The sequence below is a fragment of the Neomonachus schauinslandi genome, chromosome 2 (genome assembly GCF_002201575.2).
Source record: "Neomonachus schauinslandi chromosome 2, ASM220157v2, whole genome shotgun sequence".
Classification (NCBI taxonomy): domain Eukaryota; kingdom Metazoa; phylum Chordata; class Mammalia; order Carnivora; family Phocidae; genus Neomonachus; species Neomonachus schauinslandi.
The window spans coordinates 202,673,292-202,690,731 of NC_058404.1; the positions used below are offsets into that span (position 1 = coordinate 202,673,292).

Here is a 17,440-nt window from a genome sequence, read left to right on the forward strand (position 1 = left end):
CTGCTGCCCTGAACTACAACAATGGCCGTAAAGAAGCAAGACGGGGCGCCTGGGGGGGCTCAGTCGTTAAGCACCTGCCTTCGGCTCAGGTCATGATCCCAGGGTCCTGGGATCGAGCCCCGCATCGGGCTCCCTGCTCTGCGGGAAGCCTGCTTCTCCCTCTCCCACTCCCCCTGCTTGTGTTCCCGCTCTCGCTGTATCTCTCTCTGTCAAATAGATAAATCAAAAAATCTTAAAAAAAAAAAAAAAGGAGCAAGACAGATGATGCGGTGGCCACATATTTACACTTCAACAATATGTGGAATTTATTTTTCCATTCTTCAAAATAAAACAATAAAGAAAGGAACTTCTTAATTTAGATTAGTAAAAGATAGTATGAAGCTTTTCTCAAAACCATAAATACATGACAACTCTGTATAAACTCAAGCATAAGATACAAAGTCTGTTTCAACTCTCTCAGTTCATGAATAAACGGCACTGTGCCATTAAGGCTCACTGGAAAGGGCTCACACTCTCTGCACGTATGAGCACCATAAGCCAGATTCACACTCCTTCAGGTACCAGGCAAACTTTGCCCCTTGATGCCTGGTGGACTACACTAGAACTAGACGGCCCTGGGGCTGGATCTCCGTATCTATGCGGTCACACAGCCTGCTTAGTGGTCCCATTAGGTAAACAGTAACATGAATTACTAATAAACTGAATGAATTCATAAAATCCATTTTCAATGCCTTTAATGGATTTTGAAAAACTTTTTTTACTGAAGTATAACATATCTCTAGTGGATTTTGATGTTTTCATGCCAACCCATTATTTACACATTGAATAATAACCCTATAGACAAGGGCAATCTTTAGTATACACAATTCCATCAAATCTAAACATCAAGTATTATTCAAAGTGTTTGGATTTTTTCTTTGATAGCCAAGTATCAGAAGTTTGTGTTAAAGTCCCTGGCAGATAAGCACTTGCTCTCTTCAGCAGCCTTCTCAAAGGGGTTTCAGGAGAGAAGCAAGCCCTACTGCCTCTAAAACAAAACCCGCTGAGCACCATCCTCAGAGGAAGGCCATCGGCCTCCCCTAAGGGAAACAAAGCCACTAAACAGTCACACAGTCCACACTCCTCCAGCCGAGGCAGGCCTGGGGCATAATTACCTTCCGAAGACCGTGCTTGTCGGTCCTGAGTCTTTTCCTGGGTCCATCTTCAACTTCAGCGTCTTCAGTAGGGTCCTGTGTCCTCTTCGTGTGGTTTCTTTTTTTCCCATTTACATTACCTTGGAATGGGGGATGGGGGAAACTTACATGAAAACCACTCCACAAGCCACCCTCCAAAGCAATGATCACCTAGCCCGGGCATTCATGTGCAAATCAAGCCCTTGATGGGCTTCCTGTAATCCTGTCGGTTTCCAGGGCCTAAGTATTACAGACCAAATCTCTTTGCATTTTGCAAATTGCAAGGGACCATTTCCTGTAACATCAAATACTGGAAAATCCTTATCTAATCTATAGATTATTATATTGGTATTTGTTATAATTACATTTTAATGTACTATAGCATTAAATTTAAATATAACCCACTAGATTACTAACGTTCAAAGACTAGTGGAATTTAAATGCAACTTTAAAAAGTACACAACTTGCTACTTTTTATACATTTCCTGAAAGAAGTATGTTAAGTAGCAACACTCCTTTTGTATCTGCAAATTAAGGGCTTTCTCCATGTTGTTTAACTATGCCAGTTATTAGGTATTTCCAGGAATATCAACTAATTTAAGATTTAAGGTCCTGACCTAGAAAAATAAAATGTAATAAGGTAAGAGCGCAAATTCTAGAGAGGTGATTAATTTGAACACACCAATGTTTATTTCAAGCACAAATCCAGTATTTCCATTTGCATGACTGTTTTACAGAGGTTCCGGGTTTATCCCTGGACTGTTCGTCAGACATCTGGTGGGAGGGCGGTGTCCTCAAACCTTACTACCAGGTGGGACAGAGTAGCACAGCCAGGAGTGTGGCATCCAACAGTGCCTCAGAAGGAGGTGCAGCTGGCCACACCCTGGTCACTCTGCCCAGGGCCTCACCACAGGCGGAGGTGGTGAGGGTCTATTACTAGACCCTCAGAAACTGCCAGTCCTAGAACAGCGTGAGCCCGCCTACATACACTACGCCCCCCAGCACTGTGGGCTGGCCATAGAGGCCCACCGGGAAGAGGCCTGCAGAGCAGTGGGGTCTGCTCCGCGGCTCACCAAGCATAACCAGCATAGGGCAGAGCCAGCCTGACCTGCCGGAACCTCCTCAATAGGTGTCCACTGAGCTATAGATACCTGTGAGCAGCAACTGCCACCTCACCTTCACACAGGTGAGATGATGTCACAGTCCTTTACCTAAGAACCTCACCCTGCACCCAAAATAAGAAAGCAGGCGTTTCATACAGACGTAGGCAATGTGGGCATCTGTTTGAACTCCTCACACTGAGGCCATGGGACAGCTGATGCCACCGACACGGCCCATCATCCTGGTTATTGGCATTGGGGGCCCCCAAAAGGGAGGCTAGAGGACCTCCAGGACAAGCACACAACCTGACATACACTGAGAGTGGAAAGCAACCCTGTCCTCCTGTCTGCTAAGTACTCAGTACACACAATCACAGTCACACTTAACTCTTGAAGGGTAGTTAAATCTGGCTTCAGGAAAACCTGACTCATTCTTAAATAAGCCAGTCATTGAAAAGGCCCACTCTTCTAGATCCAGCGTACTGAGGAAGAGTCAAGTGAACGTCTGCCTTTTAAAGAAAATGCACAAATCCAGAACATCCTCGCTATTCTGAATTATAGTATTTGCAACAAACGCTGAACAAATTGAACAAAATTCAATATTAACATAAGAGACAGTTGATGTGGCGATCTAGAAAGGCCTAACATCCACAGCATCTGTGAACAAACAGGAAGGTCGCATAAGTGCGTGCGCAGAAAGAGTCGGATGCACGCAGGACTGGTCTAGAAGCAGTCTAGAAGCACAGGCCAGTGCACACAGTGACTAGTGCAATGACTTCTGGGTCTTGGTCTCCTTTTAGGTGAGTCCTGAAACACTTTGTATTTGGCCTCTCCAAAACTCTTCAGTCATGAACCTTGAGAGATACAGAATTGTTTTGTGTTTTAAATTGATAACCATATATTTTTATGTTAGAAATGTCGGCTTTCCATGACACGTGTCCAACCACGCACGCATGACACATCTGACCGCTGTTACAGGTTCTCTCCAAGCTTAACAGTGTTAAGCCTCCCTTCTCTTTCCAATGACCAAAGCAAAGTAGCATTTTTTGTTTTTTAAACTGAAGGCCTAAGAAGAACCAGAGGACAGCCACACTTAAGGTCAGTCCACAGTCACCTTCCTCACCCTGTGAGCTCTCAAGCAAACAGGCCAGGAACGCCCTCCCTGCTCCCAGGTCCAGAGCCCCCCACCTGCAGAGGTGAGAACCTCCTGAGGTGCAGGCGTAGTTCCTGTCGGGAGGGCATCACCACGGGGCCACGTGCCTGCAGTCTGACGCTACCACACCACGTAAGCCTGGAGTCCTAGAGACCGCCTAGGCTCCTTTCCTTCTTGTGTCCCCCCTCACACCACCCCATCGGCTGCAAAGGCTAGAGTGCCCGCTCCACTTGGGCTCACAGGTCAGACAGAGGATCACACTGAGCAGCTCTCACGACAACGAGGGAGAAAATGCAGACAGCAGAGGTTGCTTTATTGTGACCACACGCACTCTGGCTGCTGGCCCAAGCACCAGGGGTCAGAGCTGCGGGGAGCGGCCACGCTTCTCTACAGTTCCCAGACCGGAGCTCAGCTGGCTACACGACACACACATCACAACGAAGCAGAGTACGCTAGTACAGCTTTACGTTTACCAGAGTCTTCTTCAGACTGGGAAGAGGCCACTAGGGCAAACTTTGTGTTATAGCGCGCTTTCTGTTTCTCGTTGAGCATGTCCCACTGGGATCCAAGCAGCTCTTCAATCTCCTCACCTGAGGCGTCTGGGTGCTCGGCAACAACCTGTGGACACAGGAAAGGTGGGGTCAGAAGGCCACATACCTACAGCTAACCTGGGTTTTGTTTTGCACAAAATCCAATGCACAGCCCTTGGGAACTCAGCATGTGGTGTATTTATTCCATCATGGGACAATGCCCCATAAAAGCTTCAAAGAAAATTAGTGATTATCTGATGCTATAACCCACTGAAAGCTCATAAATAAAAACAGCGCTGGTGAAAAGAATTCAACTGTATTTATGTCAAGGCAGGAAACAATAAGTGGTAAGAGGAAAAAATACACTTTTCCAAAATCACTAAATTATTACAAGTTACAATTATCTAGGCATCCTTGAAAAATCAGTGGTAGGACAAGTGCCTGTCAACACAGGGGTGAAGTCTTAGCTTGGCTTTCTCATTTGCTATAGCATATACCCTCCATCTCTCAGGTACATGCTCTGGAAGGATGGTACAGATGGCAGGCCAAGGAGCACACCATGATGCCTCACAGTGCAGGCCAGCACACAGAGACAAGCCCCCTGCATGGCCCTCCAGCCATGCTGGGACTGCCAGCATCAGCACCCCGGACGCATGCTAGAAATGAGGACCTCAGGCCCCACCCCAGACTTGCCAACCAGGAACCTGCATTTTCCCAAGGTCTGCAGATGATCCATGGGCCCACAGCCTTGTCTGCACACTAACAACCAGAGAAGTTTTAAAATCTCTGGTGTTCAGGTCCCACCCAAGGCCAGTTCATTCTCTGGGTCTGGCATCAGTGTTTTCAAGACTCTCTGGGGCTCTCATGTGCACCCAAGCTTCAGAGCTCTCAACAGCAGGGGCACAGAGGTGGATAAACGATGGCTGGCAAGCCAAACCCGCCCCACCTCCTGTTTTTATATGGTCCATGAACTAAGAATTGATTTTACATTCTTAAACGGTTGGAAAAAAAAGTCAGAAGAATATTTCCTAGCACATAAAAATTACAGGAAATTCAAGCATCAGCGTTCACAGATAAAGTTCTACGGGAAGCAGCCACAAGCACCCCTTTACCTGTTTTCTAGGGCTGTTCTCCTGCTACAACAGCAGAGGTGAAGTAACACAGGCCTCAACTGCCCTGGAGGCCCTCTCAAAAAGGTCTGCTGCCTGATTCTGAGCACTAGCCAGCATGCTTTGGAGCCAGACCCCAGATTCGCATGTGGCTCCCCCACGTGGCAGCTCTGTGAACTTGGGTAAGTGAAGGTGTCTCCCCCTCTGTGATGTGGGGCTGCTAACACTTCACCTGGCAGTGATAAGGATCAACGAGTTAATCCTGCTGGTCACTACTACCACCGAGATCCACCACCTGCCCAACCAACGAAGGTAACCTCCGCCCCAAAATGCAAACCCCCCACTCACAACATGGTCACTGCAGACGGCTTCCTACAGCCTCCCGTGTCCCCCACACCTCATCGTGTCCTCCCTGGCCCTGATGGACACTGGCACACCACCAACTTCCACCCACCCTCGCATCTCAGAGCATGTGCATTTTCAGATGTGGATCAACAACCACCTACACAATCATCCTGCCCTTCAGTGTCCTCACAGCCCGAGAACGCCTTCTGCAATTCAAAGTTCAGCTCTGGGCTCCAGTGTTCCACCAGGTGTTCTCCTCGGTGCCCCTTGTGAACTGTCACCATTCCCACCTTGCCCCTGCCATGGCAGTCCCGGCCCCACACACACCTGCTTCCTCCTCTCATCTTGGGGCAGGGCATCCTCACCTCTTGGCCCAGCAGGATTCTGTCCTGCCTGCCCATCCTTCAGGAGGGTGAGCTCAGCAGCCCCAACATTTCAAGCATCAAAGGTCTCAGACCTTCATGCAACAAAGGTTTCTGTGCAGAGTTTCAAAGTCACAGGACAATTGCCTTCTGGAACTCTCCACTTAAAGATTCCTCAAGATTAGCACATGCATTTGTGGACCCACCACCCTCCTTGGTCACCCACCCCTGAGTACAATATCCTCAAACAGAATGAATCCTAGCAGTGTTCACAGCTGCTTCATCAAACAAGACTCCTGAATCCTCCTTGAAGCCCCCTTCCCCTTGCACCTAAATCCATGCCAGGCTGGCCAGCTCCACTCCTGAACATCTTTGTATCCACCCCATCGAGATGGCTATGGTTTCAGCAACCAGCCTCCTGGCTTTCAGTCCTATCCATCTACCTACTGACATTCGCATCCTAAAAGGTCTCCCTCCTTGCAACCAGAGGGACCACAGCCCAGTCCACATGTAGGGTAGGGTCCCTGCCACTTGGCAATGTCTTCCATGGCCCCCCATAACCTGGAACCCATCCTCACCCCACTTTCATCACTCCCTGAACAACTCTGCACTCAGGGGCACAATGGCAGGCTCCATCTCTCCCTGAAACATTTTCTTCCACCAGGCTGACTTTGGATCACGCTTTTAATTTCAGCTACAATGCTATATTTACTCGCTCACTCATTCATTCAAGGAACATTCTGTGCTAGGGACAGAAAATAAAAAGGTCAAAGCAGTCACCATCCCACCCACAGAGCTCACCTTCTGGAGGACCATCTGCTTATTTTTCATCCCTAACCATATACTGTGTACTCCAGTGGGGGCGCAGAGTATCTCCATCTTCATTTTAGGTTAATAAGGCACTGGCTGCTCACTGAAGTCCATGGGTTTCATCAGTGAAGCAGTGCAGTACAATGCTTACACGTTCTGTGCGTGCTCGTGCGTGCACACACACACACACACGCACGCACGCACACACATGTGATTATTTGGGCCAAGTCCCAGTCCTTCTTCCTGCCTGTGTCCTCCTACTGGTAAAGGAGAGTCACTTTACATATCTGAGTTCAGGGTAGCTAGCTGTAAGACAGGGATAGTTTACGCCAACCTCGAAAGGCCTTTATGAGAATTGAATATAATTTTTCACAGTAACATACTGGCAATGTATCTTACAGATGGTAAGCACTCAGTAGTGGCTACTTCCATATTTTTTTAAAAATTTATTTATTTGTGGGGCGCCTGGGTGGCTCAGTCGTTAAGCATCTGCCTTCAGCTCAGGTCATGATCCCAGGGTCCTGGGATGGAGCCCCGCGTCAGGCCCCCTGCTCAGCAGGGAGTTGGCTTCTCCCTCTGTCCCTCCCGGACCCGACTTGTGCTCTCGCTTGTTCTGTCAAATAAATAAATAAATACATAAATGAATAAATAAATAAATCTTTTTTTAAAAAAAAGATTTATTTATTTGAGAGACAGAGAAAGAGAGCATGTGTGCAAGCAGGGGCGGGGGTAGAGGGAGAAGGAGAGAGAATCTTCAAGTAGACCCCCCACTGAGTGCAGAGCCCGACGTGGGACTCCATCTCAGGACCCTGAGATCCTGACCTAAGCCGAATCCAAGAGTTGGGACACTCAACTGACTGAGTCACCCAAGCGCCCCAACCATATATATTAAGATTTTATTTATTTGAGAAAGAGAAAAAGAGAGAGAGAGAGCACATGAGCACAGAGGGAGAGGGAGAAGCAGACTTCCCGCTGAGCAGAGAGCCCGATGTAGGACTCGATCCCAGGACCCTGAGATCACGACCTGAGCCAAAGGCGGGCACTTAACCGACTGAGCCACCCAGGTGCCCCGATTTTTAATAAACTATCTCAGACATACAAAAAAATATGGAAAACCAAATACCCACAAGCTCACACACTGTGCTGATTGAACTGTTACCACTACAAAGATTCAGAGCGCTCCTCAGAGATCGCACTCCCTGCCCTCAGCCCACCTGTCGCCTCACACATCCTTTGAGAGCTCTGTGCGCCTTTTAGACTTCTGAGATGGCTACAGTCCCCTACAGCTCACGCCTCAACTCCTGGTACTCCTGCCTCCCTACTGAACAGCACTGGCCAGTGTAGCCAATGCACAGTGTAGAAGCGGTGGCATACAGTTTGTCAGGTCTAAGACTTCCGTTAAGACCTCACCCTGCCCTCTCTCGGATCACCTGCTCCATGAGAAGCCAGCCTCTGTGCTATGAGGACACCCAGCCACCCCATGCAGAGGACCACACGGTGAGGCCTCCCACAGGCAACAGCAGGACAGCACCTCGGAAGAAGACCCTCCAGCCCCAGTCAAGCTTTTAGACGATGCAGCCCCAGCCAACATCTCAACTGGGACCTCATGGGACATTCTGAGTCAGAACCACCCAGCTAAGCTGCTCCCCAATTCCTGACCCACAGAAACTGTCCAAGAGTCCATGTGTGTTGTTGTTTTAAGGCACTTAGTTTTGAGGTCATGTGTTATGCAACACTACATAACTGACACGAATATATATACAAAGAATGGAGACATATTGCATGGTTCAACTCTAATGCATGTGTAAAAATTAGGATCAGAGAAGGTGGAAAAGATTCTTTAAAAATGGGAAACGGAGACCACACACATCAGTAGTCAATGACATTGCTACTGATGCTTGAAGCCTTCAGTAAATTCTTCCTGCGCTGTTCATCACAGTGGGGATCCCCCAGCTGCTGCTCTCGCCTCCTTGCCTGCAAACAGAGTCCCCCCCACCCTCGTCCCACCCAGGTCCTCATCAGTGGGCTTACATCCCACTGTGGACATTGTCTTCCAGCAAACTCATTGCCCCACCTGCAGCCCCTCTAACTGTATTCCAGAACACCACAGAACACACTTGTGAGCTGCACATCTAAGCTGAGCCTGATGGACAAAGATGAACAAACAAAACATGTTAATGAAGAACTCAATACATTTCACAAAGCATAACACTTTCCTTCATTTGCAAGAAGCTGGACCTCAAAAAAAAGTCAAGTGGCAGCCAAATGTCCTTGATAGTCATAGTCTTCTATCTAGTGACCCTAGAAAAGGGGGGTCCAGGAAGCAGAGGGAAGTCTCCATCCAATGCTGTTCCTCAAGAGTTGGGCATTGATTAATCAATCAACAACCAAACAAAAACCATCCTCGGAGTCACCACTACCTCCCAAAAGGAAAACACAACCTAGAAAGACCCAGATTATTCTCAACTGGAGTCTAGGATTACTTATTACAGAACCAGCACATACACACTTGTAATAAAAACAAAGTAACTGAACCAGTTAAAAGAGCATCCCGCCATCATCACTCTTCTGACAACACGTAATTACTCAAAATCAACTAGCACCTGAGCCCAGCTGGGAGGGAGGGGGCCGATGGGCCTCACACTGCCCCTCAGCCCTACAGAGACTGGGTACAAGCAGGGAAGAGCAGGGCAGAGCACCTGTCTTTAATGAAGAACTGAATTTTAACTGTACACCTTCAGTTTGGTTGTTGCATGTAGCAGGACGCCAATGGCCACACTGTACAGAACGGGCTTTGGAGGGCGCTCAGAGCCAGAGAGCTCCAGAGCAGAGGCACGGCTCCTTGAGGGCAGAGCACCTCACCCATGTGTCAGCCTTCAGGCCACAGCCTGTCAGCAGTGTCCGGAGTGACAGGCTTCTGTTTGTTCTTGGCACATTTCTTAGTACTAGAAAGGCCATCTGAGAGCGATTTGGGTCCCCAAAAGCAAAAAGGGTGGTCTTTGTAAAGTGGCTTGAATTCTCAGGCACCCACTTTTCTCTCATAATTTCAAATGAGTGGAGAGACCATGGAGAAACAGACTAGGAACAGGCTGGAGCGCAGCTGGCTGTCCCAGAGCATGAAGCTCTCCAGCAACCACGATAGGCATCCGCTGTCGACACGGGGGTGCACATTCAGAGCGTGCCACTGGAGCCCCTGGCCTGCAGCAGGCCCGGTGTGGTAGCTGCTCACACTGCTCAGTGCTCTGCACCGTTTCAAACCCGGCAGTGGCCACGGCTCCTCCACCTTCCTTGGGAAGACGTCTCAGCTCTGAAACAGAGGACACACATTCACAGCTACACGTCTACTCTTCTGGGATGGATGTAGGTAGACAGGTGGTAAAACAGGTGGCTACGCTACACTTCTCACACTTCACAGAACGGGATGGGGTGTGCACAGCCGTCAGCACACTGCCCTCCCCCTGGACCGCCAGTGGGCTCACGGCACTGGTGCCCGGAGTCCTGCTGTAGGGGCACGGCACCGCTGTCGCTCCTTTCACAGCCTTCCAGCTTCGAGCACTGTGCCGTCTCCTTGGGCGCCAAGGGCCAAATACCTGGGCGTGACATCATAATACATAAAAAACACGCATCTTCAATTCCACTATATATTGCCTAATTTCTCTTGAAACCAGGTGGAAGAAAGGATGGGGGTTCTCACTGCTGCTCAGCGTTCCTGAGGCACTGGCTTGTGCTGCTCACCTGGGGGCTGGGGAGACCACCCTCATCACAACTATCATCTGCAGCGCCCTGGCTGCCAATGGGCTGAGCAGCATCTCTTCATGGATGCACTGGCTGTCCAGACTTTTCTAGAAATTGCCATTTTCACAGCCTTCAGGATCATTTGAGCTTGTACACACCATGCATCCTTTCATCGTGTTCATGGTGTCCTTGGCACATACACTTTCATAGCTCCTCAACGATCTATGATCAGTTTGGCTTAAGAAATCCTCCCCTCTCCCAAAGCACAAAGCTGTTCCACAGGAGCTGAGCTGTGAAACCACTGGGGTGGTCCCAGTGCCCATCCTGAGCAGCCAGCCTGTCCAGCTGTCTGCACCCCTTTCCCATCTGCTTCCACATGCTCAAGAGTCTGCTTCCGGGCTCTACTCGGGGTGCTGCTGCTGCCCTGAACATCCGAGGCACAAACGTCCCTGCTTCTAGCAACAGAACTTCCTATGGGACAGGGCAAGTCTTCAGATGAGGCTCTTTATCATCCACTTAAAAAGTGCAAAGAAATTCCTATTGGGAGTTTTATTAGGATTATACAAAATTTATAGTTTAATATAAGGAGAATTGACAACTTCAACTTCAGAATACTGAACCTTCCTATCCATTAACATGTCTGTTTATTTAGGTCCGCTAAAGTACCAAGCATTATTTTTCTCCAAAGTTATACATATTGTGTTATATTTATTTCTTGGTACCTTATTTTTTGTTGCACTCATAAATGGTATGTCTTTATTTTTTTCCTTAAGATTTTATTTTTAAGTGGGGCTCAAACTCATAATTCCGAGATCAAGAGTCACATGCTCTACCAACTGAGCCAGCCAGGCGCCCCGAATGGTATCTGTCTTAATACTACGTTACCTCTTTGCTGCTGTTCTTGTATACTGATCTTACATCCACCAGTCCTAGTGAACTCTTATTAATTCTAAATATTTTCTGTAGATTCTCTTAAGTTTTCCACACAGACCTCTGCAAACAACGGCAGCTTTATATCTTCCTTTACAATTATGCCTTTTTCATTCCTTTCCCTTATCTTACTGTACTGGCTAGTATTTTCTCTGCAACACTTAAGGTAAGCGGTTAAAGAAAGGCATCTAGTCTTGTCCACAATTTTAAAAAGAACGATTCTAAAGTTTTATTAGTAAGTATGATGCTTACTGAAAGTTTCTGATTGATACTCTTCAAGAGATTAAGGAAGTCACCTTCCAATTCTGGCTTGCTAACTTCGTATCAAAGAGCAATGAAATTTATCAAATTGCCTTTTCTTCATCTACTGAGAGGATCATTTAATCTGCAACACAGTGAATCACATACTTGATTTTCTCACATTACACCAACTTTACATTACTGAGAAAAGCCCTACCGACCCACTCACTTCAAGTACTATTGAACATAACAAAAAAAACAGGCGCTTAATCCCTTCAGCTCTTTACAATCAAGCTTTACAACGTACTAAAAGATGCCATATTCTATGACGACAATTAAGGAAAGTGTTCAAATGCTTTCATCGTTGATATATCCCTGTCCCTGGTATCTTCTCACCCACAATGGGAGAGACATTTTCGTAACCAAGAGTGCAGAGGCAAGCATCTTTGCCCCCAAGGGTGAAAATGGCTGCTCTCTAACAATACTTATTTATTAGATTGAAAAACTCTGCCAGGCTCTCTACAGACTGTGCTGATAATGCTGAGAAACAGAGAAAGAGCACTGAAGGGATGTTCCTCAAATTCAGGAACTCCCCAGAATAAATATACAACACCTGAGAACCCATCACAGTACCCACCTCATCCCTGTGCTTCTGACAGAAAACCAAAAACTGGGACGCCGCATCTCCCTTCCTGCTTCGTGGAGCAGAGGCCGTGGTCTTCTTCCTTCCAGGAGGAGACCCTACTCCTCTCTTGGGATCGGCTTCTGCCATCTTCTGAGGAGTACTCTTTACCGTCCCAGGGTCACTTTCTTGGTTTTCGGCAGAACTAGACAGCTTGGCTCTCCGCCTTCTCTTGATGGGAATGCCCTCTTCTCTCATGGACTTGGGGTTATCAGCAGCTTCTTCAATGACTCCTGAGGATTCTACCATTTGTCCCGGAGACTCCACAGCAATGCTTGCCTCCTTAGCTACGTGAGGGTTGAGATGAAGCTGGTCCCCCACATAGAGGAAAGTGAACTTAGCTCTCCGCTCCTCTACCGACATGCTTGCAGCTTCTTCTGCTTGAACGATGCCCATTTCCCACTGGGCCCTCAATTTCCCTGAAATAGGTTTCAACAGCTGAAAAGAAAAACATAAAACATTGTAAGTTTCATTATACAAACAAAAAAGTAACCCACTTTAAAAAAAGGATACTTTTATAATTCCAGATAAATTTAGAAATCAAAAACTATAAAAACCAATTAACTTGAAGGTTTTAGACAGAATTTAGCCCAATATAATAACTACTATTTCTTTAAACAGGAAGTCAATTCCAATCACATTTAACTAATGTAATATGTGTATCACATAATATATATTATATATAACATTTTTTATATTTTTATATATACAGAAAGAATAAAAGTTATAAAACAAATTATCTCTATCATCAAATGGGTAAAACGAATAAACTGTTCCTAAGGAAACTTGTCATGTTTTGTAACACAGTGTACTTGGGCAAAGTTAAACAATGACAGACATAAGCCATTATAATAAATCAAGCAACCATAATTTCAAAAAAGATAAATAAGAATGAAAATTAAAGTTTTGGTCTAAAATTATACTTAAGGAACATCTATCACCTTAATCTTCTCAGCTTTCGTGGGTGCCTGCTTGGCACTTTCCTGGCATAATTTTTCAAACTGTCCTTCTCCTTCAAAAGCTACAAGGCTCTTCTCAAATATCCAAGCTCTTTCTGGGGCATCACCAAAGAACTGTACGTGATACTGGCGTGCACTCTTTTTCTGACCTAGTTTTTAAAATAAAATGTTAGAACTTGAAAGTTAGAATTTCAGATGAAATTAGGCAAGTCTATTAATAATTACTGATATGAAGCTGGAAGCTGCTTTGAGGTCGTTTTATTTGGTGCTGTTTGAGTCTGCTAACCTCGAAAAAAGTCCTACTCTTTTTATCCCCACCATGCTCCATGTCAAAGAGAAAGGAGACGCATTTATGAGGGACTCAGATAAGATTCAAATTAAACTAGGAAAGACAGTGGACATCTCCTTCCTTCCAAGATCCACTTAAAAAGATTACCAAATAAAGAAGGCCAAGAGACGACAGCAGCAAAAGGGCCATTCAACAGAGAGGTGCCTATGCAGCAATGAAGGGATAGAGACTGGTGTCAGACAGCCTGAGTTCAAATCCCAACCTCACCACCTACCAGCTGGGCAACCTTGGGCTGGCTACTCACTCACAATGCTCACAGGGGGAATTAGGGCACCAATGACCTCTGAGGGGAGCCATGAGGTCACAGGGTAACTCCTCAGATGTCTACTGCTGTTCCTCTTAGAATAAAGGAAGAAGCCACATCCTAGAGTGCAGCCAGAAGGGAGGTGGGTGAGGAAAGAGACACTTGATCCCAAAATCCAAGAGAGGAGATGCCATTTTCGGCTGAGGAAGAGTGAGGTTGAAAACAAGCAAGCTGGATAAAAGGTCAGATTTCGGTATGCCTGGGTGGCTCAGTCAGTTAAGCATCCGACTCCTGAGCTCAGCTCAGGTCTTGATCTCAGGGCTGTGAGTTCAAGCTCCGCGTTAGAAGTCAGATCTCTGTACTAGTGGAACAAGAAAAGGGGATCTCCATAGGAGGACTACCAGCCCCTGCTCCTTCATAGAGAATGCCGGTCACAAGAAATCCAAGAACACTTCCTAAAGAACCAACACATCCAAGAGGAAAAACCTCTCCATTGAGTCTTTTGGAGATCCTCCCAACTAAATGGCCAACGACCAGCTGGCCCCTCTAAAATGAGCTAACATTCTCCCCACATACAGGCTGCAGCAGCTCTGAGTGGTACCCTCTCAAACACAAATACAGCGTCAAGGACCCCCAGGACCCAGGGAAGCCCCCAGCAAAAATGAGTCCAAGACACATAGAAATAAGCAGTCTCTGCAAGGCCACACACACAAAACACCAGGAAGAGAGGACACCTGACAAAAAAAAAGTCTAGTTCGCTATGAAAAGAGAAGAAAAAGAGCTACTGGAAACTTTAAAATACAATTTAAGAAAAAAAAAAAATCAGCAAGAAAGCTTGGAAGGTAAGTTAAGAAATCTCCCAGAAGGGCGCCTGGGTGGCTCAGTTGGTTAAGCGACTGCCTTCGGCTCAGGTCATGATCCTGGAGTCCCTGGATCAAGTCCCGCATCGGGTTCCCTGCTCGGCAGGGAGTCTGCTTCTCCCTCTGACCCTCCCCCGTCTCATGTGCTCTCTCTCATTCTCTCTCTCTCAAATAAATAAATAAAATCTTTAAAAAAAAAAAAAAAGAAATCTCCCAGAAAGAAAAATAAGGTGAAAAACATCTACTCCCGTAAGAAACCTATAGGATCAATCCAGGAAGTACCATACCCAAATAACTGTTCTTCTAGAGAGAGAAACAGAGAAAGCTGTCAAAGAATGAACACAAGACCATATCTCAGAACTAAAACAATCCTAAGTGCCTCATCCAATACCCATACCAATGCACATCTTTCTGACCTTTAAGGTGCTGGGGGAGGGGACAAGGGCAGCTTCCACGTTAATGGAATAAAAAGTAGAATAACAAGGTACTTCAAGAGCAGCCCCGGATGCTAGAGGGAAATGCTGTAATACCTTCAAAATTCTGAAAAGAATTATTTTCAACATAAAATTCTATACTGAGCCAAACCATCAATCAAGTGTGAAAACACAGAAGTAGCATCCTCCGAACGACAGGGAATCAAATTTACCTCTCATACACACTTTCTTAGAACCCCAAAAATATACTCCAGCAAAAAAGGAAAACTGACCAAAAGTGAGCAGTGTGGAGCCACAGAAAACGCATGTAACTCAGGAAAGCATCTTAAAATAAAGTCTAAGATTACTACTATGCAAAAGGTTAAGAGTGCCAGCAATACAGATTGAAGCATGAAAATGGAAGATTCCAGGAGAGAGCTCCAGGGGAAGAAAAGATAAAAGAACTCTTCCATACCAAAAGAAAATCTGAGCAGCAGGGAAAGCAGATTAAAAAATGAGATCCAAGGGGTGCCTGGGTGGCTCAGTTGGTTAAATGTCTGACTCTTGATTTCAGCTTAGGTCATGATCTTGGGGTCTTGGGATCAAGCTCTACAGCGAGCTCCATGCTCTGCGCTCAGAGGCTCAGCACAGAATCTGCTTGAGATTCTCTCTCCCTTTACTCCTACCCCTTCCCCTGCTCACGCACACATACACTCTAAATAAATAAGTAATCTTTTTTTTTTTTTAAAGATGAGATCCAAGGAGCAGAAAAGGAAAATGGTAATCACACACAGGTTTTCACTTTTTCCCCCAAAAGGAGAAACTATATAATAGGATGAGTTTCAGGGACAGAGAAATGAATATTTGAAAAAAAAATAATAATAATAATAATAAGGCTATATAGCCTTATGTAGCAAAGTATATGATTTTAAAAAGAAAAGCAGGGGTGCCTGCCTGGCTCATCAGTGGAGCATGGGACTCTTGATCTCGGGGTCGTGGGTCCAAGCCCCACATTGGGTGTAGAGCCTATTAAAAAAAAGAAGAAGAAGAAAGAAAGAAAGGCAATAATTAACTCCAAGAAAAACAAAAAGTTGTACAAAAAAGAAAATGCAATTACAGAACACAATTTGCTTTTCACCGAATGATATTTACATAGTCAAAATTATGTAAACATTTATGTTTGACGTAATAAAAACAGTGAGTTAATTTGCCCCCTGGAGTGGGTGGTAGGCTAAAAATTAAAACAAACAAAAAATACCAAAGAACAGAGGGTGGGAAGAAAAGAAGAAATGACTGAAGAGAGCAGTCTTCATTTTCCATAATAGAAAATCAACAGAAAATATCTAAATGATAAATCAAAAGATAGTAATTAAAACTAGAGGAAAATGTTGAAAGAGTTAAAAATAATTAGCTCTAAGTTCACTACTAACCTCTCAATAGAATTCGGGCTGTTTTTAAGTGTGTATACTTCTTTGATTTTACAATAGGTGAGATTCAAAAATATGTCAAGGGATTTGTGACTTCTTCCATTACTTTAATACTCTGAAAGAACTTTCCTTGGTCAGGAAAAGGACTATAAACATATGTCACAGCATTTGCATAATGAAGAAAATCTGTCACAGTGCATATGATGAAATAATATGAACTTACATTATTTTTTATAAATAATTACACAGAAAAAATGCTCTTTACAGGTCAGGTGAGAAAAAGCAGAGAAGAATACTATAGTCTGATCCCAAGTTTGTAAAATAAATGTAATTAGTTTCGAAGTTCTTTCCTATCTAGAAACTTGGTAACAATATAACCCAAATTTTCCCCTTTTTTATGGGTTTCTTTAATCCATATGAATTTCTCTGGTTCAAGTTGAGAGGTGAGTATCTACCAGTTGTCCCACCATTTATTAGTAATTATTTCTTCCTGTGATTTCTGATGTTCATCAATCATGGTTGGTACAAAAACACCTGTCATTGACTCCCCCTACCTAGAATCCCTTCTAAGAGAACCTGTCCTCCACCAATAGCCCAGGTACCTAATTTTGCATTACAATCCTTTCCTCCCCATAATGGCCCAGTGGAGTTAAGGTGGTCCCTGACCCTCTGGGCCAGACTGAGCCAGAGTCTCTCCAGATTCTATGGAATCCTTTGAATTAACAGCAGTCACCCATGCATGCAGAATGGACTCCACAAAGAGACAGGCTGCTTTGGAACTGAAGCTCTAGAGAGGAAGAGAAGCCATAAAAAAAATGCAGACAAGTGCCTACAGAAGCAAGAATAGAGCACAGGGACAAAATCACAAGGACATGACACCACAAAATTCTACAGGAAATAAAGGACAAGCATCACCATGCCTGAATTTCCTGGTTTAGTACCTGGGGGGCACTGGAGCACCAAAATAGGTAAAGCAGAAACTGACAAAATTGCAAATAAAAAAAGGCACATTCACTATCA

The 17,440-nt window shown here is 45.4% G+C and overlaps 1 protein-coding gene across 1 annotated transcript in view; it reads right to left on the reverse strand.

Moving 5' to 3' along the window:
- The window catches only part of NSD2 (nuclear receptor binding SET domain protein 2), a 60,228-nt gene that overhangs the window by 33,218 nt on the left and 9,570 nt on the right, over positions 1-17,440 (reverse strand). The window contains 4 exon segments of the mRNA XM_021677717.1: positions 1,155-1,273; positions 3,899-4,043; positions 12,124-12,606; positions 13,110-13,276. Coding sequence (XP_021533392.1) covers positions 1,155-1,273; positions 3,899-4,043; positions 12,124-12,606; positions 13,110-13,276 — 914 coding nt within the window.